Raw genomic sequence first — 22,982 nt, forward strand, 5'->3', positions numbered from 1 at the left:
GTTATGACCTCCGGGAGCCCTGTGCAGTCCCACCTGGAAAGGCTTCTTTCCTCCTTTCCACCACTTGCCCAAATCATCATTCAAGACCTATCCATTCTTCCCAGCCCTTCCAGGTCTACCTGCTCCCAAGATCCAACCCGTGACAGTTTCATCCCACTCTTATCTCACCCTCCTTTCTCACCACTAGTAACTATTCCAAACCCTTGCTTCTTATCTCATTAACTAATGCTCCATGAGTATCCTTATATATTTTATTTGCTTTATTAGATAGGCAAGAACTATCCAGAACCATTGCCTCCCAGCAGCACTCAAGGAAGAGCCCAGAAGTCAGTAAGTATTCATTAAACACAGGTGTGAATACGAAGCTACTTGATAACAGAGTATAATCCTTATCACATAATAACAAAAATAATGAGATCCTATATTTATAACATCATTCAACCCCACAGTACCAACTATACCTGAAGGCACAGACAACTTACCATTATTTTCAGCATAAATCCTTATGACAGGCATTAACTCGAAGAGCACTTTGGGCTTGGACTCGATAAGTTTCATGTTCCTCCTGTCCCAGCCAGCACCTTCAAGATACAAGCCGTAGACATAGACACCCTCTGTGGGAGGGGCAGAAATGTCATCCTTCATCCACTTGGTGACTTCATTGCAAAGAACCATATTGTCCAGAGCCCAGCCTTTGTTGGCTCGAGTTATTTCCTACTCAGGGCAAGAGCAAAAGGAAAGGATGACATCAGCAACTAGATGTAATGTAAAAAGCATAATTATGACAACAATATAGCCCCAGATTCAAAAAAGGTAGGATAGTATTTAAAGGGTTTTAAAAGATCCTCTCATAAGCAATACCCGTGTCCTAATTTAACCATATTTATACTTCAGTGTCAAATAACTTGATGCTTTCAAATTATGGTTGTGGAGAAAACTCCTTGGACTGCAAGGAGATCAAACTAGTCAATCCTAAAGGAAATCAGCCCTGACTATTCATTGGAAGGACTGATGCTAAAGCTGAAGCTCCAATACTTTGGCCACCTGCGGTGAAGAGCTGACTCATTGGAAAAGACCCTGATGCTGGGAAAGATTGAGGGCAAGAGAAGAAGGGGACAACAGAGAATGAGATGGTTGGATGGCATCACCGACTCAATGGACATGAGTTTGAGCAAACTCCGGGAGATAGCAGAGGACAGGGGAGCCTGGTGTGCTTCAGTACATGGGTTTGCAAAATATCGGAGATGACTTCATGACTAGATAACCATTTTAAAAGAAATATAAAATCAAATCAAATATAAAAATAAATATTTTTAAATCTAAGCTAGCAGCCTGAGAACAAGTTGCTGGATTTATGTTCAGGACAAAGTTAACTGCTGGTGGCCAAACCAGACAATCATTCTGCCTTATTATAAACTACATATTCAAAACTATAATGAAAGAAGAAAGCCCTCCAGAGGAAAATTGTAATAACACAACAGGTAAAAATCAGTGCTATCACCTGTCGCATTGCAGTTAAAAATCCTTGAGGGTTAAAAAAGCCCGTCATCCAGAAGCAGTGGGGTCGGTCATTGAAAACCCAAGAGGTAAACTGGCAGTTTCTTTCAATAAGTTCAGTAAACCAGAAACCCAAGGTACTTGAAACCCAAGATGCCTGAAATGCAAACATGAAAACATGAATTAATACAGGTTTAATTCTACTGTGTAACTGACTATATTCACAGAAAAAAAAAAACAATAATGAAATATCAATTTCACTCTTAGAATTTAGAAGTCCCCAAGGCATAAATTTCTGCAGGGTTCTGACATTTAAGATGTCAAATTATTCCTTCTTAATAATATGAAGTATGTTAGAATCAACTAATCATCATGTGAATTCCAGATTAATCCAGCTTGGCATGCTGTTTAAGACATCTGCTGTCAATAAAAATCTCCTTCCATACACGAACATAGTTAAGATCAATTCTGCCATAAAGCAATTAAAACAATTAATTGAATTAAATTTAACGGGCTCCAACTATTTTTCCTTAGGCTATATTTTCAATAGATACATTATAAAATAGCATTTCTATTTATGTAAATGTGCTTATGGCCTTAACAGCACTTTATATTCTGTGAATGACAAATGTAGAAGCCTTTCTCCACTTATTTTTTTATGGGGCAAACAACATTTATTTTCTGAAGTTCCTATCTCTTAGAAAGCATTTTTATATTCTCCGATGAAGGGAATAAAAATGGAAACACAGGTCTCCTTACCAACAACAAATTAATTGCATTCATTGCCTGTAACGTTCTGCCTGAATTCACATGTGGAACTCATGTTATTATAACAGGCATGGCAATGTCATCAACATTATCAGCAGTCACACTAGAAGGTATCTCCAAATCATATTTTATAACATTTCACTGTAACTGCACTATTTTATGTGTGAATAAATGTACTGATCAACCTGAATAGATAAACCACTTGAATTTCAAATAGCTTGAGAATTGATATGCCTATTTTACAAGAGACACTGAGATTCCCAAAGACTGTTAATAAGTTGAGTAGAAAAAAGTCCTATATAAAAGGATTTTAAGTTCCAGGAAGTGGGACTTCCCTGGAAGTCCAGCGGCTAATCCCTATTTGAGGAACTAATATCCCACATCCTGTGTGGCACGGCCAAAAATTTTTTTAAAAGAGGTTCTTAGAGTCCCTTGGACAGCAAGGAGATCAAACCCGTCAATCCTAAAGGAAATCAACCCTGAATATTCATTGGAAGGACTGATGCTAGCCACCTGATGCAAAGAGGTGACTCATTGGAAAAGACCTTGATGCTGGGAAAGACTGAGGGCAGGAGGAGACAGGGATGACAGAGAACAAGATAGTTGGATGGAATCGCCAACTCAATGGACATAATAAGTGTGGGCACACTCCGAGAGACGGTGAAGGACAGGGAAGCTTGGCATGCTGCAGTCCATGGGGTCTCTAAGAGTTAGACCCGACTTAGCGACTAAACAGCAATGTTTAAAATGAGGTAACTCATTCTATCTCTTTATAGGTGTGTTAACTGAAAGATATGTGTTTATACAACATTTGATCTGAAGGCACAGGGACCCATTAACTAGGGTGTGTCTTCTGGCAAGGATCCCTGTTCCAGAACTGCAGGTGCTGACCAAGCTGGGTCAGCTGGTCTAGTGGGGAATGAGCCCACAATGGTCAGGGACCAGGTAGGTCACTAGCAAGAGGAGAGTCAATGCATACAGAAAACTCTCTGGCCTCCGCAATGAATTTTTTGCAGGGGAGGAGAGAAAGGAACCTGGTCAAAGCTAATTCTGAGTTTCTAAGTTGTGTGTCTAGAGGGATGGATGGGATGGTGGTTAATCAAATAAGATGAGAAGATAGTAGGCGAGCACTCCCTAGTTACCATATACTGCTTTCTGTCCCACTGCCTTGGAATCTGCCAAAGCCCTGGGTGAGGGATCAGAGGCTCATCACTAAAGGAGTCTCTCCTGAGAGATTATCAGTCCTAACTCCACCCTGCCCCACCATCTCATTTACCTGACCGACCTCCAAAAGTTCCAGTCACCCCAGGACCCAATCTCATCTCTGTAAGTTGCCCACCCTGGATAACCCCACCCTCCTGTCTCCCGAGTCCTCCCACACACCCTTGGCCCCACGATCAGCCAACTCCTCTACAAGGACACTCAGGTTCTCATTTTACTTCTCCAAGTAGAAAAACACCTCTTCAAACCTCATCTATTTCCCATACTGTTATATACAGAATGGGTAAACAACAGGGTCCGACATCCTGTGGCAAACCACAATGGCAGAGAAATTTTTTAAAAACCCCCATCTTACCGTATATATACACACAGATATATAATATTCCATACACCACAGAATATCACTCAGCCTGGGTGGGAGGGGAGTTTGGGGGAGGATGGATACATGTATTTGCAAGCCTGAGTCCCTTTGCTGGTCACCTGAAACTACCACCACACTGTTAACTGGCTATTCTCCAATACAAATTAAAAGCTTCAAAAATGATAATAAAGTAAGGAGAATGAAATAACGCCATGTACAGCAACACAGATGGACCTAGAGATTATCACACTAAATGAAGTCAGAAAGAGAAAAAGAGACTCACAGACATAGAGGAAAGAAATGTGATTACCAAGGAAGGAGGTGGGGGAGGGAAGGATGGGGAGTTTGAGATTAGCAGATGCAAACTATTATATGTAAAGTGGATAAACAACAGGGTGCAACCGTACAGCACAGGGAATTAGATTCAACATCCTGTGATAAGCCACAATGGGAAAAATACAAAACAGAATATACATATATAACAGTCACCTTGCTATACAGCAGAAATTAACCCAGCGTTGTATTAAATCAACTATATTTGCATAAAAATTTTATAAAAAGCCCATATCTCTCGTTTAGCACAATTAATAACATGCAATCAGTAAGAATACTGTTAAATTATTATCTTGTTACCTTGAGAGATATATACCCACATATTTACAGAAAAAGCAAGGAAGAAGATTTCTCCTTGGAGTGACTTTTGACATATGTGTGTGTGTCTAGGAACATCCCCTTCTATAAAACTAACCTTACAAGCTTTGAAGTCCATGAGTTTGGGTTTAAATTCTGATTCTTGGATTTCTAAGGTGTGTGATCTGGGAAACCATTTAATCTCCCCTGACCTAAGTTCCTCATCTGTAAAATATGGGTAATAAATTGTAAGATTTACATGAAACAGTGCATACAAATTGCCTGGCAGAGAACCTGAGATGTGGGAGACGTTAAATCATTTTCCCTACCTACAATGTAAAAATACAGGGCTTTAAGAGGATTAGTCCCTAAGCAAAAGAACACTCTTAAGCACATTATCTGTACATGCTTTCACTTGCCAATTACAAGTATTCACAACAATAAAGTGATTAGGCAGGATAAGAACTGACTTAAACATACTTTCTTCCAACGAGTGGGAATCCTGGCATCAAACATGCAGTTCAGAGCATCTCGTAGATTTTCACTCATGATGATGGTGCCATCAATGGCAAGTTTCAGCTCGGTCAGGGTGCTTCGGACCAGGGTGAGTACCCTCTGCATCCTGTCTATCTCCTGTCTGAGGAAAATGTTCATTGGCTGGAATGGCCCCATCTTTTGCAGCCTCTCCTTCACCTGCCATGGAGACATTAGCACATGAAAAATTATTTGACAGCTACTAATAGTTCTATATGGGGGTTTCCCTGGTGGCTCAGACGGTAAGGCATCTGCCCGCAATGCAGGAGACCCGGGTTTGATCCCTGGATCAGGAAGATCCCCTGGAGAAGGAAATGGCAAGCCACTCCAGTACTGTTGCCTGGAGAATTCCATGGATGGAGGAGCCTAGTGGCTCAGATGGTAAAGAACCTGCCTGTAATGTAGGAGACTTGGGTTGGGAAGATCTCCTGGAGAAGGAAATGGTTACCCACTCCAGAATTCTTGCCTGGAGAATTCCTTAGATAGAGAAGCCTGGTGTCCAGAGGAGCCCAGGACCCATACAGTCCATGGGCTTGCAGAGTCGAACACTATTGAGCAACTAACACTTTTACTTTTCACTTTCCCTGGTGGCTCAGTGGTAAAGAATTCACCGCCAAACAAGAGATGCAGGTTTGATCCCTGGGTCAAGAAGATCCCCTGGAGAGGGAAATGGGAACTCTCTCCGGTATTCTTGCCAAGGAGCCTGACGGGCTACAGTCCATGGGCTCATAAAGACTTAGACAGGACTGAGCATACACACAATGTTATATTATATACATGGTACTCTAGGGCTTCTGAAAGGGCCCTAAATTTTACAATTCCATAAATAGTAAGCTTGTTTTTAACTGTCAGAAAACAGAGAAGAAATAAAAGAAATATCTGTTAGAGGACCAGCTGATTTTTCATCCCAGGTGAGAGAAGACAGGCAGCCATTAATTCACAGAAGAATATATGGGTTGTCATTTCTTTCTCCAGGGGATCTTCCCAACCCAGGGATCGAACCCAGGTCTCCCACATTGCAGGCAGACACTTTAACCTCTGAGCCACCAGGGAGCCCAACAATTCTGAAGGCTGTCTCAAAAAACTAGATTTCTGTTTTTAAAGCTTTTTATTTTTTCCATCAAAGCATCTATCCATCCACTCACCCATTCATTTCTGTCTTGCAAGTATTTATTCAGAGTCTTTTGTGGATCAGATATCATGCCAGGCTGAATTGTTCTATCTTAAGCAAATTCAGCAAAAGGAAGATGACTCTTCTAAACTCCATACATACCACCATGTTTATTTATGAAAGGAAATGGTAACCCACTCCAGTATTCTTGCCTGGAGAATCCCGTGGACAGAGAAGCCTGGCGGGCTACGGTCCATGGGGTCGCAAAGAGTCGGACACGACTGTGTGACGACCACTTCACTTAATATATTTTAGGCACTTTCGTTGCTTTATAAATATTTCAGCCACTGCTAGACATGAATGACTGCTTTCCTGATACTATAATGAAAGGCGCTTATGAAAGCTGGTAACAGTATTGATTTTCTCCAAGCAAGTGATCAGAGTTTCTTCCACAGGAAATGATTCCCTTGGTGAGAGTTCTTTGAGTTCAGTCTATGGTGAAAAATTCGCAGCCGAAATGGCCTGCTTCATGGAAAACAATAGGATGCTAAAGAAACAAAATGCAGAATTCCTTCTGAAAACCAAGTGGAAAGGGCAATATATAAAGAAACTTGGTGGTCCTATGACAGAAATGTCACAAAGTTAGTCCAAGTAATCTCTTAAGACTACAAGGAAAGTAAGCCACTTACTTTTGCTTTTAGCAAAGATTTAAACATGTTATCAGGGTAAAGCTTTTCACAATACATGCTAAAATGTCCAAAAAAATTAACATAATTGTCATAATTTTGCTTAGAAGTTACTTGATATTAAAAGGACAAATTGGGGGGACTTCCCTGGTGGTCCAGTGGCTAAGACTCCACCCTTCCAACACAGGGGGCCCAGGTCAGGGAACTAGCTGTCACATCTTGCATGCCACAGCTAAGACCCAGCACAGTCAAATAAAATACATTAATTTAAAAAAAAAGATAAATCAATTTACAAAACCCATGTGACAAAGAAGCTGCAGAGTTAATGATATAACTATAGACTCCCTGAAATTAAGAAGGCCTGAATTATTTTTGTAAAATAATTGACACTTTACTCTAAGAATACATTATTTTCCTTTGAACAAATGACATTATGAGGTGCCTCCAGGAGACGTTATAGAAAAGCAATCCTAACCCATCGATACACACTTATAATTTAACTATGAAGATTAACTCTCTCATCAGACTTAGTATTTATATTTTGAAATGATTACGTCAATAGGTTCAAATACTTCTTTTACTGCTTCTTCAAGAAGTGAAGTCTTTAAATAATTTCTTTAATTTCAGAAAAATTATTTTTGCCCTCCTCCCTTCTTCCTCAAACTTCCCAGGTGGCACAGTGGTAAAGAATCCACCTGCCAAAGCAGGAGATGCAAATATGTGGGCTCCGTCCCTGGGTTAGGAAGATGCCCTGGAGAAGGAAATAGCAACCAACTCCAGCATTCTTTCCTGGAGAACTCCTATGGACAGAGGAGCCTGGTGGGCTACAGTCCATGGGGTCGCAGAGTCAGACACAACCGAATGACTGAGCACAACACTGCTTCCTCACCGCCCCCGCACCCAACCACCCTCCACATCCACAGCTGTTTGTCAGGATGCCATCAACTCACTTCAAAAGGACCATAGTCCGGGGGCAGCTTCTCCAGCATGTCATCAGCCAGCCGGGCCACCACGGCCTCCCTGGTCTCATCCCCTCCGCCAGAGCTGTCCTTGGGCTGGATGCCCAGGATGGTGTCCAGCACGTCCTTGGCCAGCTTGCTCTGGTAGGTGATGTCGGCGTTGGGGTGCAGCCCGAACACCTCGGGACTGTCGTAGGTGGGCAAGCTCTGAACAATAAATAGCCACAGTGAGCTCAGACTGCTGACACAAGCCCCAGTTAAATCACACGTCTTAGCAAACGACAGGATTTTATTAGGATAAGCATTTACATGATATGTCTTATTTGCAGCAGGCTACGACTGAGCGACTGAACTGAACTGAACCATCTCAATAATTTCTCTAGGAAAGAATCAAAAGCGGGACTCCCCTGGTAGTCCAGTAGTTAAGAATCTGCCTTCCAATGCAGGGGATGCGGGCTCAATCCCTGGTCAGAGAACTGAGATCCCACACACCTCGGGGCAACTAAGCCCATGAGCCACAACTACTAAGACCGTGTGCCACAGCTACTGAGAGCAGACACTGCAACGGAAGACTCTGAATGCGGCAACAAAGATCTTGCGAGCCAAAACTAAGACCCAATGCGGCCGAGTAAATAAATGAATATATATTTTTTTAATAGAATCAAAAGTCGTCCCGAAAAGAAAATTAACATAATAAGCCCATGGTTCTTTAATGTCTGCACTTTAAGCAAATTGATTCAGAGACACTATCTTATTTTATAATATATTTATAAAATAGAAAGGGAACTATGGAATGGTATTTTGTTTCTCAATGGTCCCATCTAATTCAAACCAGTTGTTTAAATAAATGGTGTATAACTAATCATCACTAAAAATTACAGTTTTAGCAATTATGGCCCGATAAAACCAGAGGTGGGGAATGTACTCTCCCAAGGAGAAGAGAGACTAGGGAAAGTGAGAAATATTAAAAGAGCAACAAAGTTAGAAAAACATACAGCGAGAGACATTAAGAAGCAGAAAGTGAAAGCCTCTCAGTCATGTCCGACTTTACAGTCCATGGAATTCTCCAGGCCAAAATACTGCAGTGGGTGGCCATTCCTTCTCCAGGGGATCTTTCCAACCCAAGGATCGAACCCAGGTCTACCCCCATTGCAGGTGGATTCTTTACCAGCTGAGCCACCCAGGAAGCCTAAGAATACTGGAGTGGGTAGCCTATCTTCTCCAGGGGATCTTCCCGACCCAGGAATCTAACCAGGGTCTCCTGCATTGCAGGCGGATTCTATGCCAGCTGAGCTATCCAGGAAGCCCTTAAGAAGCAGAACAGCAGAACTAGCAGATAAATACTACCCCAGCTACTTGAACAAAAGAAAATTTACCTACAATTTGACATATACTTCTATGGGAGAACTGCATACTTAACTTTATTCATGGTTTCCCTCCCTTCTAGTCTATTATTTTATTCCTTTTTGCTTAATGCCTTCTTATGAGCTAACTCCAATTCCTATAAAATGAGACGTGTATAAATAAATATATGTGCAGGCATACCTAAATTTACACCTTCGTATGCACTTCTCCTCTTCACTGCAAATGATTTAAAGGCACATATAATACAGTTAAGACAAATATATTTGTAGATTTGAATTAATAAAAGTGTATGGCTGATGATATATGGTAAACTCATTGCACATATATATCACAGAACCTCTAAATATACTGATAAATTTAGCTCTTTGGGGCTGTTTTGCTTTAGTTGGTTCACCCTGAGATAAATCTTAGAGGCAAAAGAGATCGCTAAATAATGATCTAATGAATTCCAGGTACAGAGACAGAAAATGTAGTTACTTGAAAGCACAAATCAAGTTTTCCCCCAGATTTCCTGTCAAAACCTTATTCCTTCTCGGAGCCAGACTTTAAAGTTGGAAGTGATGTTCCCCCCAGGGATATTTGGCAGTCTGGAGACATTTAAGGTTGTTATAATGGGGTAGGAAGTGAAACTGACATTTAGTGGGTAGAGGACAAGGGTGATGTCAACCATTCTACACAGGACTGTCCCCCGCCCCTACAAAAATGTATTCAGCTCGAAATGTCAATGGTGCCAAAGCTGAGAAACTGAGTCTTAGAGGAGCCTCTTATACAGAGTGTGTTTCTGAGAATACTCATATGCTGTCCATCAGGTCAGAATTAAGAACCAGATGTCATGGAATAAGGTAAATGCTTTGAAACACAAAACAAGATTGAGTATAGGGCATTGAGTATAATGCCCTACACAAAAGGGCATTTGTGTAGGTTCCCTGGATCTAAATCTCCCCAATCTATCATCTCTCCAAAGAAAATTCCTCACTGGGGCATTAAAAGAGAAGGAAAGTGGGACTTCCCTAGAGGTCCAGTGGTTAAGACTCCGAGATTCCACTGCAGGGGGGGCATGAATTCTTCTTGTCCCTGGTCAGAGAACTGAGTTTGTGTTGACAAAAAGAGAGAGAGAAAAAAGGGAAGGAGAGAACCAACACAAAACATACACTCAGAACAAATATAAACAGTTTAGTCATTAGAAGAATATAAACATATGAAGACAACATCTCTGGCGCTCAGAACCTTCCACGTTCAGTATGTATCACCATTAAAATTTCTTTTCAAAGAAGTGTGAAGTATAAATAAATAACAACAAAAAAGTCACCTGTCTATAGATATTTGCTCTATGCATAAAATTCTGAAGATGACCAACCTGGATATACTGAAGATAGTTATCCACTGTGTTGCATTTTGGAATATTGTAGCCTTGGTAAAAGCTGAAATCTGGTCCAAACATATTTTCACTGAACCAAACCTTAGCAAGGGTGTTCAACAGTCTCTTGTCATAGTCATCGGTGACTCTGCCTCCATACTGAATCTCTCCTATCATGTAGCGGACAGTGGTCCAAGAGACACCCTGGGAAAAGTTACAGAAGGAAGGTGCAGAACTGATTACTGTCTCACCCCCATTTTCCCTGCCAAGTAACACCCATGTATGCATCGTCATCACTGTCATCCATGTCATCTGCTCATGCACTCATTCATTCACTCCTCAGTAACTAAAAAGTGCAGAAAGAAAATTAAATAGACAAACATGAGGGGAACTCAAAGCTCCTGTTCATGATTTGAAACAGAGTCTCTTGCATTCATGTACTTCTTGACTTTGATTTCAATAGGAAAAAAATGCTTATTTTTTTAGAATATTGAGGCTGTTCCTTAAAAAGCACACATTCAAGAGTATGTGGATAAAGAAGTGGTATGTATGTACAATGGAATATTACTCAGCCACTAAAAGGAACAAAATAGGGTCATCTGTAGAGATGTAAGTGGATCTAGAGTCTGTCTTACAGAGTGAGGTAAGTCAGAAAAACAGATATCATATGTTAACACATATATGCGGCCTCTAGAAAAATGGTACAGATGAACCTATTTCCAAGGCAGGAGTAGGGACACAGGCATAAAGAATGGGCATGTGGACATAGTGGGGGAACGGAAGGGTGGGAAAATTGGGAAATTGGGATTGACATATGTCCACTGTGTGTTAGTCACTCAGCCGTCTCCAACTCTATGCTACCCCATGGACTGTAGCCCACCAGGCTTCTCTGTCCATGGGGATTCTCCAGGCAAGAGTACTGGAGTGGATTGCCATGCCCTCCTCCAGGGGATCTTCCCGACCCAGGGATTGAACCCAGATCTCCTGCACTGCAGGCGGACTCTTTATCATCTGAGCCACAAGGGAAGCCTCATACATACACTGCCACATATAAAATAGAGAGCGAGTGGGAAGCTGGTGTATAGCACAAGGGGTAGGATGGGGGTGGTGTGGGGGAAAGGTGTAAGAGAGAGGGGATATATTTATGTACATGGCTGATTCACTCCATTGTACAGCAGAAACTAACACAACATTTTAAACCAATTATATTTCAATTTTTAAAAAGTCATCTAGACTCTAAATTTTGGGGGTTTTAGGATTTTAAAAAACAAGCTTCTTCATCCATTGCTCCCTCCCTCCAATAGATCCTGTTAGGTTGTCTTACTTGTAATGTCAACTTGCCTTGGAGAAACAAAAAGATAATTAAAATGTGTTCATTTTTTCCCTGAAATTAAGAGGTTAGTGTGACCCAAGTTGCTACGACTTAAAGAGGATGACTTTGCCAGCACGGAAAACCATCGCTGTTACAGGATTTCACCCAAGGCTGGTGGGGGCGGCGGGAGGGGGTGGGGAGGGTCGTGTTAGCTCAAGGATTCAAGCCCCAAATCACCCAAGGCAGAAAGCAGTGTGCACAAAGTACCTTTTTGAGATCCATGTCATCTAGGTGGTTCTGGACGAACTGCACTGTGGCATTAAAATCGGCTTGGTTAAACTCATAGGGGATGTTCCAACCCAGGGGCCCGAATTTGCGCCTCTCCTGGACCGTGGAGTGCAGGAAAGCCACGGCATACAACATGGGCTTCCACTGGGCCACGGCACTCACGTCCAGCAGGTCCTGGCTCACCCCTGTGAGGCCAGTGGGGAAAAACCGTCTCATCTCTCAAACTTCTTTATTTTCTACCACTTCTACAAGTTATTAATCATTGCTTTAAATTCCTGATGTTAAAATTCACTTATCTTGAACCATCTTTATCATAGTCATATGGCAGTTGTAATTTAACTTTTGGGTCCCCAGAGGACATTTCTCTGGAAAATACGTACAGAGATTTGAGGGGAGTAGGGTCTCACTCACATGGATAAAGTTCTTACCAACATAACCAGAAAAAAGTGGGGATAAAAATGGTGGCAAAATAAAATACTGCTACTATTACTACAATGACCATTAATAATAGACATTATTATTATTACTATGAAGGGCATGTACACAGGTTGCAAATACTTCTATATACTCTATTAACAATTTAATATTAATTAGAATACTGTATACAGTAGCCCATTGCTATTGAGTAGCACAAACCATTAGATATAAAATAAGCAAGAAGGAGATATTGTATAATATGGGGAATACAGCCAGTATTTTATAATAACTATAAATAGAACATAACCTTTAGAAATTATGAATCACTATATTGCACACTTGTAATTTACGTTGTTCAGCAACTACACTTCAATTAAAAAGAATAATAAAAAATAATAAAATTTAAAAGAAGCCCTTTGCAACCTGAGTGTATTCTCCAAATTGTAGTCATGATTATTACACAGATATATATTTGTCACACATACGATTATAAATGTTTTCACTAGCAAACTGCTTTTACAGACGTCATCATTCCACATCTACTCTATTGGCAACAATGTGAGCCTTGTTAGCAACTCCAAAAATATCTCTTTGTAGATTTTTCAAATTTATATGTAATAACTATGTTGATGATTTTTACTAAATACACTATTACAATTTAAATTTATCATTTTATTATCTCCATTTTAGATATGAGAAAACTGAAACACAGGTTGTTTGAGTGATGAGCACCCATGAGAAAGGAAGGACCAGAAGCAGGATTTTTAACTCCAAGCTCACGCTTTTTCTGTGACCATGAGCCTCAGACAGGAAGCTATAACACAGAGGGGGCAAATGTATTGGGAATAATCTTGGCTCCATTGGGGCAGGAGGGGCGTTTGGGTCTGATTCAGTTGCTGTGGTCAGATTTCTAACTTCGCTCACATCCCGACATCCTTATTCATGAGATAAAGGCAGAGGCCATAATTTTAATTCAGCTTCTTGTCTTGGAAGAGGCTACTGCCCTACTTTAGGTATGGAGCATGAAGACCATAAACAGCAACATTATCCAGTTTAGATGTAACATAAAAGGGCAGCTGTCAGGCAGAGAAGGCTGTGGTTGTTTAGTTGCTAAGTTGTGTCGGACTCTTTGCGAGTGCATGGACTGGAGCCCACCATGCTCCTCTGTTAGTGGGATTTCCCAGGCAAGAATACTGGAGTGGGTTGCCTTTTCTTTCTCCTGGTATCTTTCCAACCCAGGCATCAAGCCCGTGTCTCCTGCATTGGCAGGAGGATTCTTTATCACTGAATCAAGTGGGAAACTGAATAGCATAGGCCAAAGGAGAGTGATACTGGGGAAACAGGAAAAACATAAGATGGAATCCAAAGATCTGAGACCCTGACATGGCCAAGGATACTTCACGTGCAGCAGGACAGAGGTGGCTATGCCCTCACCATCATGTTAAATCATAGCACCACTTGCTATAACTAAACTTATCTAATTCCTTTTCCATAATGTCTTTAAAGAAAACAATGTAAGCATAAGAACTTCCATAAACTTGGAAGGATTCCTCGACTCACCACCATATGTTCTTTTCAGTCCTGCCCGGAGGCCCTGGGGGGGCTCATTGGCAAATTTGATGGACATCTGAAGGAGGGTGATGGGAAACTGCTTGTGAACCTCGGTTGTCATCCACAGGCGGAAAGAGTCATGTACAAGCTCGGTTTCTATAATTATATCCATTAGCTCATCCATGAAATCCAGTCCCAGATGGCAGTTCTGCAGAAGGGCCCATCCTCCCTAAGTCAGCAACAGGAAATGGAAATTAGTCCATTTTATGTTTCACCCAGAGATTCAAATTAGTACCTTCTTCAGAAATTAAGTAATTAAAACTTAACAGGAAAACACAGTAACCCCTATAAATTAATCTAGATCAAATCTAAGAATAGGATCAGATTTAACTGAGATAAGTTAATTTTTTCTTGTTCCACAAGTGTGTCTGATGGGATGCCATTACTAGCATGCATGACTCAATGGTTGGAGTCATGAAAATCAGCAAAGTGAAGCACAAAAAGAGAGTTCCTAGAACACTGGCAACAGGGTTTATAACCTCTAGAATGTGTAAGCACCTTCTCTGGGGAATCAGACTATTCTAACAAGAGTCTTAGAAGATAATAAGTCATATCTCTGATACACACTATTCTATGTGCATAAGAAGATTCTTTGTACAAGGCAACACAGGCAAAAATTTAGGTCATGCAATAATTTGTCATTTTAGTTGCTAAGTCATATCTGACTCTTTTGCGACCCTATGAACTGTCCATGGGATTCTCCAGGCAAGAATATTGGAGTGGGTTGCCTTTACCTTCTCCAGGAGATCTTCCCAACCCAGAGACCAAACGCAGGTCTCCTGCATTGCAAGGCAGATTCTTTACCACTGAGCCACCAGAGAAGCACCAGTGATAATTATTTCAATATATAATCCATAGAATAATTTTTCTAAAATCATCTACAATAGCCAGATCATAATCTTGATTTATTTTCTCGACTGTAATTTTGGATCATTTGGATTTGATTGGTGTAACCTGAGATATTTTTCTTTGCAAAAGATAAATAAGTACTAGATGTAAAATCTCAATCAAGTTACATGTAAAACTGATCCTTTTGGAATGTCACATATCCCCTTAAATTTTCTTCAGAAGTATATAATGAATAAATAACTATGGTGGCTCAGAGGTAAAGCCTCTACCTGCAATGCGGGAGACCTGGGTTTGATCCCTGGGTCAGGCAGATCCCCTGGAGAAGGAAATGGCAACCCACTCCAGTACTCTTGCCTGGAAAATTCTGTGGGCTACAGTCCATGAGGGCACAAAGAGTAGGACAAGACTGAGCAACTTCACTTCACTAATTTTGTCCTATGAAAATTTAATTGATACTGTTCACAATTCAAAAAAAGGAGACTTAAATGTGAAACATAATAACAAAAAGGCTTCAGATGCTCTTTCATTCAGAATACAAGTGACTCCTGATCTAAGTTTCTTAGGTGAGAATTTTGATGATTCAACCTCATCCATGGAAAAGGAATCCCTTAGCCAAGTTTGCTTCTTTGGCCTCACTGCTTTCTGTATTAATGTTCTGTGTTCTTCTTACTGAGCAGATCTTTCATTTTACTATTCTGGAATAGTTGGTTCATTCTGGCATAAAACACTACTGTCTCTGACAAGTTTTAAACATGCTCATAATAGTAAAAATCTTTTCAATTTGACTAGAAATTAAATTACTAAACAGAAAACACAGATAAATTGAAGGCTAAAAATATTCCATTTAAATTCTAATTTAGCTTCCTGAAATTATAATTATTTAAGTTAAATCATTATTTATTTTAAATTCATGTTAAATAAGTGTCCTGTGAATGTTAGTGTCTTTGTTTTCTAAGTACAGTACTAGCAGAGGGAAGAAGGCAAGGTTGGGGGTCAGGGAGGCCAAGAGGAAGGAGAGTCCAGGACTAGACCTGGGATTCTGAATCATGGATTATTTTTCATCTCAAGAAAATCCGAGATACCAAGGGAACATTTCATGCAAAGATGGGCTCAATAAAGGACAGAAATTATATGGAAATAACAGAAGCAGAAGATATAAGAAGAGGTGGCAAGAATACACAGAAGAACTGTACAAAAAAGATCTTCATGACCCAGATAATCATGGTGTGATTACTCACCTAGAGCCAGACATACTGGAATGCAAAGTCAAGTGGGCCTTAGGAAGCACCACTACGAACAAAGCTAGTGGAGGTGATGGAATTCCAGCTGAGCTATTTCAAATCCTAGAAGATGATGCTGTGAAAGTGCTGCACTCAACATGTCAGCAAATTTGGAAAACTCAGCAGTGGCCACAGGACTAGAAAAGGTCAGTTTTCATTCTAATCCCAAACAAAGGCAATGCCAAAGAATGTTCAAACTACCACACAAATTCACGGCAAATAGATGGGGAAGCAATGGATACAGTAAGAGACTTCATTTTCTTGGGCTTCAAAATCACTGCAGATGGTGACTGCAGCCATGAAATTAAAAGACATGTGCTCCTAGGAAAAAAAGCTATGACCAACCTAGACAGCATATTAAAGAGCAGAGACATTACTTTGCCAACAAAGTTCCATCTAGTCAAAGCTATGGTTTTTCCAGTAGTCATGTATGGATGTGAGAGTTGGACCATAAAGAAAGCTGAGCACCAAAGAATTGATGCTTTTGAACTGTGGTGTTGAAGACTCTTGAGAGTCCCTTGGACTACAAGGAGATCAAACCAGTCAATCAAAGGAAATCACTCCTGAATATTCATTGGAAGGACTGATGCTAAAGCTGAAACTCCAATACTTTGACCACCTGATGCAAAGAAATGAATCACTGGAAAAGACCCTGATGCTGGAAAGATTGAAGGAGGGAGGAGAAGGGGATGACAGAGGATGAGATGGTTGGATGGCATCACCGACTCAATGGACATGAGTTTGAGCAAGCTCCGGGAGTTGGTGATGGGACAGGGAGGCCAAGCATGCTGCAGTCCATGGGGTTGCAAAGAGTCGGACACAACTAAGCAACTGAACTGAACTAAAATACATTTAAGCCATGTGCTTTCTGCCCTCCCAACTGCAAACTAAGCAGAGCAGCCAGCACAGAGCACAAGAGAGGCCCCTCCCTTTCACCAAAGCTGGGGGCAGGGCATGGCTTGATGGAAGAGGCAAATATAGAGATTCTAGAACCCAACAGACTCAGTTCTAGACTGGGGGAAGGAACCAGGATGCAGCACAGTGGGAAGGTTCTAGAGTCAGCAGCTGGGACCTAGACCCCGGTGGTTTCATTGGTGGACCTCATGTCTGATGGCTGGGGGGAGACAGCCAGTTCTGTCTGAAATGGGGGGGGGGTGTTCCCTGGGGGGCACAGAGGGGTCTTGAGATATTGAGGGGAGAGCTCAGGCTTAGTGAAGGAGGCATGGAGTCTGCTCCAAAATAGGCTGGAAAAGCATCTACACCACAACGGCATGTTCTCCAGTAGGAATAAGAGGCAAGTGGTTCTGCCACCCTGTAGTTGGCCGAAGGGTGCAGGCAGAGGGAAGCAGGGGTGGAGGGAGCCCACAGCAGAGTCAGGAACCCAAGAGAAGGCTGCGCTTAGTCACTCAGCCATGTCTGACTCTTTGCCACCCCACGGACTGTAGCCCGCCAGGCTTCTTTGTCCATGGGATTCTCCAGGCAAGAATACTGGAGTGGGTTGCCATGCCCTCCTCCAGGGGATCTTCCCAACCCAGGGATTGAACCCAGGTCTTCTACATTGCAGGCAGATTCTGTACCACCTGAGCAACCAGGGAAGTCCATTTATATATTTTATATTTGGAAATTGAGGTTAAGGTCCAGGGACTGACTACAAATTGACCTGCCAAAATGTACACCCTTTAGAGTCTTATTGTGTGTTGATGGTGGGGTTTTTCTCCCCTTTTCATTAAACCTGCGAAGTGACAGAAAGGATGGTACAGATAGAAGGACCTTCTAAATGCCTTTTATAAACGACTGTGCGGATACCAGGGAGACTTCATGCGGCTGGGAGGAGCCTGTGGCTCTTCGAGGTGGAGACCCAAGTGTTCAGTTCAGTTCAGTTCAGTCGCTCAGTCGTGTCCGACTCTTTGCGACCCCATGAATCACAGCATGCCAGGCCTCCCTGTCCATCACAAACTCCTGGAGTTTACTCAAACTCATGCCCAATCGAGTCGGTGATGCCATCCAGCCATCTCATCCTCTGTCGTCCCCTTCTCCTCCTGCCCCCAATCCCTCCCAGCGTCACACTATTATAAAACTGGATCCATCTGGACACCTAAGATTAGACCAGAGTAAACACACAAGTGTTTTGGAGCTTGAGTTCCAGAGATGAAATAGGACCTTCTGCATTCAGGTAACTTTAGGTTCCTCAAAGTGCCTCAGCTCTGAACTTGTCCCATTAGCAGGTCATCACATGACTTTCAGCTACAATGGCCCCAGACCGGTCCTGAGCATGGCCTACGCTGGATGCTCTTGAATTTGCAAGCTGCCAAGAGATCTAGGAGCCCACCTGGAAGGCGACAGGCCAGGTTTCTGGAAAACCTCTGGTACTACCACACAGTATTGGCAGATTCCTCGCCTCTGGAATCTGGGCCAGGCCTAGGGGACTCCAGGGCGCAGAATATGCATTCTGGATTGTGTTGTGGATTCTAGAGGGCTGTGGATTCCCCAAGCAGATCTACAGGGGCTGGAACTTGAGGCACAGAGAGGGAGCTGTGAACCCCAAAGAAGGTTCGGGACCTGGAGCAGGGTTTATCACTATGCAAATGGGCCGGGAAATAAGATGCTCTCACTGGGCAAGCTTCCCAGAAGTCAAGGCTCAGCAGAAAACATTTTACATTGTATTCATTTTTTCATGAAAATTTTCTAACAGGTATCATGCTTTTACCTGTTTAGCAAACAGAACACAACACATAAATTTCAGTGCTTAAGGATTTCTAAGTTCTTTCCTGCATTGTTATCCTATAAGCTGTAACGTCAACAACAGAATACAAAAGTAGACATCAGGTCTCACATTGGCCATGGTCTGCTGCAGGAGCTTGCGAGCATGGATCTCCTGGCCCTGTCCCATGGACACGTAGCGGGTTTCTATTTTTAATCTCTTCCCCAAGGCGATGATGGAGTCTGTGGGGTCTGAGCCCATAGACAGGAGACAGATGAGCGGTGTCCGAGGATCAGATTCCTCCCACGTCCTTTCCAAGTCCAGGATAACGCCCTCTGCATACTTTTCTCCCATGGAGTCCATGATGTACTTACGGGCCTGCCAAAAACAGTACATGGGTCAACAAAACTAGCTCCAACCCCTAAAATTCATAATTCAGTGTGGTTCCCAAAATTCATTTTCGCAGATCATCTCAATGATGTTCACAGTAACCCTGCCAGGAAAATAGGATAGAGGGTTGGTTGTTTTTTTTTTTTTTTTCTTGTGGGTTAATCTCTTTATTCCCTTGCTTGCTTATTTGTTTGAATCCTCACTGTATCTGCCTTCAATGTGGGAGACCCAGGTTCGATCCCTGGGTCAGGAAGATACCCTGGAGAAGGGCATGGCACCCCACTCTATAATTCTTGCCTGGAGAATCCCATGGACAGAGGATCCTGGCAGGCAACAGTCCATGGGATCTCAAAGAGTCGGACATGACTGAGTGACTAACACTTTCAGGCTTTACTTGCCAAAAACACAATCATACATTTAAAAGACCAGAATCCAGGTTGGTCGAATCCTTGTCTGGGACCTCTTTGAATACACTGGCTGCTTCATACTATACAGAAGGTTTAAAATATTTGGCAACTCTATTATTGAGGATGCTTTAAAGGAAAAGTGTGTGTGTGTGTGTGTGTGTGTGCGTGTGCACATGCGCTCGGTCCTGTCTGACTCTGTGCAACCCCAGGGACTGTAGCCCACCAGGCTTCTCTGTCCATGGGATGTTCCAGGCAAGGGCACTGGAGTGGGTTTCCAGGACCAAACCCGCACCTCTGTGTCTGCTGCACTGGCAGGTGGGTTCTCTACCACTAGCATCACCTGGGAAACCCAAGGGAAAATTATAGGCATTCAAATAATCAAGTAAGCCGTACAATGCCTGGGATTGAATGGATCCTTAACCGATAATTACTGTTAAATGACCACTTATGGGAAGAAATGTATTGAATACTTATTGAATTAATTAATTTTAAAGGTTTAACCCAACTGCACTTGGAGCACAGGATGCCACTTATTTTTGTATCTCTTAATATCCAGTTGACCAGCTCCACTATGTAATCCTCTAACGTAAGTATTAATATAAACAGTTCCTGGTGGTTCAGACGGTAAAGAATCTGTGTGCAATACAGGAGACCTGGGTTCGATCCCTGGGTCGGGAAGATCCCCTGGAGGAGGGCAAGGTAACCCACTCTAATACTCTTGCCTGGAGAATCCTACGGACAGAAAAGCCTGGCGGGCTACAGTCCATGGGGTCACACTGTCGGACATGACTGGATGACTGATGTTTTCACTTTCACACATTTTTTACAGCCTTCTGAAAGGTACTTTAAAAGTTTGGTTGACGTGTTCTTCAGAATCTCCAAAAGTTTATTTGTATATACATTCATCACAGCCATTGGGCAGCATGCTTGGTGATCAGAAATGACTTCAAAGCCCGAATGCCCAGGTGTACCCCAAACTGCAGTTGTTTCTCAGCCGCAGGTACCTGGTGCATCCATCACGGCAGCATCTCTCAAGATCCAAGTGCTTTCTCCTCTAGCCTAGCAAGGAGCTCAAAAAGCCAAGGTTGTCATAGAACTCAGCATTGATCCCACATGGAAATTTCTATCCAAGCTATGAGCTGATATACTGTTCCCTACATCAGGGGCCAAGTAGTAAATAGTATATTTTGGTGGCCATACAGTCTCTGTTGCAACAAATTAACCTATCACTGTAGCATGGAAGCAGCTACAGAGAGTCCATAAACAAATGAGCCTATGTTCCAGTAAAACTGTATACACCCTGGAATTCGAATGTTGTATAATTTTTGCATATCACAAAATACCATTTTGAGGTTTTTTTCAAGCATTTAAAACTATAAAAACCATTCTTAGCTCGGCAGCTATATAGAAATTAGTAGTAGCACAAGACATCCTCTGATAATACGTTGTTCTTTCAACCAAGGTTTTGACTGTGTCTGCAGTCACGCTCAGCTCAAATGCTGAGAATAAGCCTAATGCTCTTATGGGGAATAGGGACTGAATGCGTCTACAATGTAGACCTTCTCATATGCTCCCTAAGAAGGTGTCTGGTTGAAAAATCACACAAGAAATCTAATGTGAGAATAAGAACCTCACAGGAGAGAACAGGTTTGCAAGGGGCCTTCTAGATCTTGCTTAAGACTTGAATGTTATCATAAGCGCCATGGGAAGCCATTAAAGGAAGACCATAATGATATTTCCATTTCTTCTAGAATACACAAGATGGACTAGAGTGGGCAAGGTGAGAATGACCTAGAAGAGACCCAATGGGAAGACATGGCTGTTGTCAGACTAAGGATGGTAGGCCAGGATGAAGATAACAAAGTTACAAAGGAGTGGGAGACATTTAAATTTCATCATTGACCCCAATAAAGTGTGAAAAGAATTAAAAGGGAAAGAAGGAAGGAAGGAAGAGAGGGGGAAAGGAGGGAGGGAGGCAGAGAGTGAGAGAGAGAAGGAAGAAAAGTCTACTTGAAACTTCTACATTCCCCTAAATAAGGCAACTGTGTGACCATTCATTTGGGCAAGATAAAAGGGATGAAGTTGAGAAGAAAAATCAAAGGAAGGGTGATCTCAGGGCCCCGAGTTGCAAAACTCATTTTTCTTTTCTGAATAAATCATTGAATTTAGTTGTTTCCAAAGTATCTAGGAGGACTGGCAGTTGGTTACTCTGAATGTTTTAAACAGTCCTGGAGAGCAAAGGGAAAAACTCCCTACCTTCTATGAGAAACTCCAGCCTATTGTTATTTTATGACTTATTCTTAAAAGTCCATTAAAAAAATCAATGTCTGGGAAGAGTAACATTTAACTTTTAGCTGTGAAGGCAAGACACCACAAGTCTGTTTCATGGGTAAACTTCCACGATGGAAGCAGATGAAAAGTCTTTGAAAAGATGGATCTTCTGGAGGCAGGGCTGATATTTAAACCTAAGCATCACTCAAGGAATTTTAGGCAAAGCTGCTTTTTCACATCAAGGTTTATGACACATCCCAGGGTAACAACTATGGGTTTGGGAACTCTATACTGCCCTGTAGATGTTATCTCTCCTTCCTAGTAACTGAACAGTCTTTCTATTCAACAAATACTACTTTACTACTAGCAAAATGGAGTTCCCTATCTTTTCTAAGTTGATGTAAAAATGATATGGAAGAACAATACATTACCTTTATGTTATACCAATATGCCCACCTTAAAAATGTAGTTTTGACTACCCTACTATTAATATATAGCACAAGGGAAAAAAGGAAGGTGCAATCTGTTTGTAGGATATATATTAACACTAAAGATGCATTCCAATATTTGTCTGCAACAGTAGGAGCAGTTAAATTTTCATTCCACTTATGCAAAGTACCTAGAAGAGTCAAATTCATAGAGTCAGAAAGTTACATTGGTAAATGCCAGGGGGCAGAGTAGGGATGGCGTAGGGAGGGAAAACGAGGACTTAGTGTTTAATGGGGACAGAGTTTCAGTTCAAGAAGGTGGAGAACTCCAGAGATGGATGATGGTGAGAATTGAACAACAATGTGAATGTACTTAGTGTCACTGAACCATATAGTTACGTGTGGTAAAATAGTATGTTTTATATTATGTGACTTTTACCACAATTAAAAAAAAAATTTAAAAAGAAACCCAAAAAAATTTTTAAAAAACCAACATAGTTTCCTCATTCACTCTGATTGTACCACTTAGGTCAAAAAGA

The 22,982-nt window shown here is 41.8% G+C and overlaps 1 protein-coding gene across 1 annotated transcript in view; it reads right to left on the minus strand.

Annotated features, from left to right (window-relative positions):
* The window catches only part of DNAH5 (dynein axonemal heavy chain 5), a 317,085-nt gene that overhangs the window by 13,094 nt on the left and 281,009 nt on the right, over positions 1-22,982 (minus strand). The window contains exons 71-78 of the mRNA XM_043489075.1: positions 19,080-19,325; positions 14,067-14,286; positions 12,069-12,274; positions 10,490-10,693; positions 7,759-7,974; positions 4,958-5,170; positions 1,502-1,654; positions 483-714 (exon numbers count right to left, since the gene is read on the minus strand). Of these exons, the coding sequence (XP_043345010.1) occupies positions 483-714; positions 1,502-1,654; positions 4,958-5,170; positions 7,759-7,974; positions 10,490-10,693; positions 12,069-12,274; positions 14,067-14,286; positions 19,080-19,325 (1,690 nt within the window). The remainder of the gene's footprint in view (positions 1-482; positions 715-1,501; positions 1,655-4,957; positions 5,171-7,758; positions 7,975-10,489; positions 10,694-12,068; positions 12,275-14,066; positions 14,287-19,079; positions 19,326-22,982) is intronic.

Source organism: Cervus canadensis, chromosome 16 (assembly GCF_019320065.1).
Source record: "Cervus canadensis isolate Bull #8, Minnesota chromosome 16, ASM1932006v1, whole genome shotgun sequence".
In the NCBI taxonomy this organism is placed as follows: Eukaryota; Metazoa; Chordata; class Mammalia; order Artiodactyla; family Cervidae; genus Cervus; species Cervus canadensis.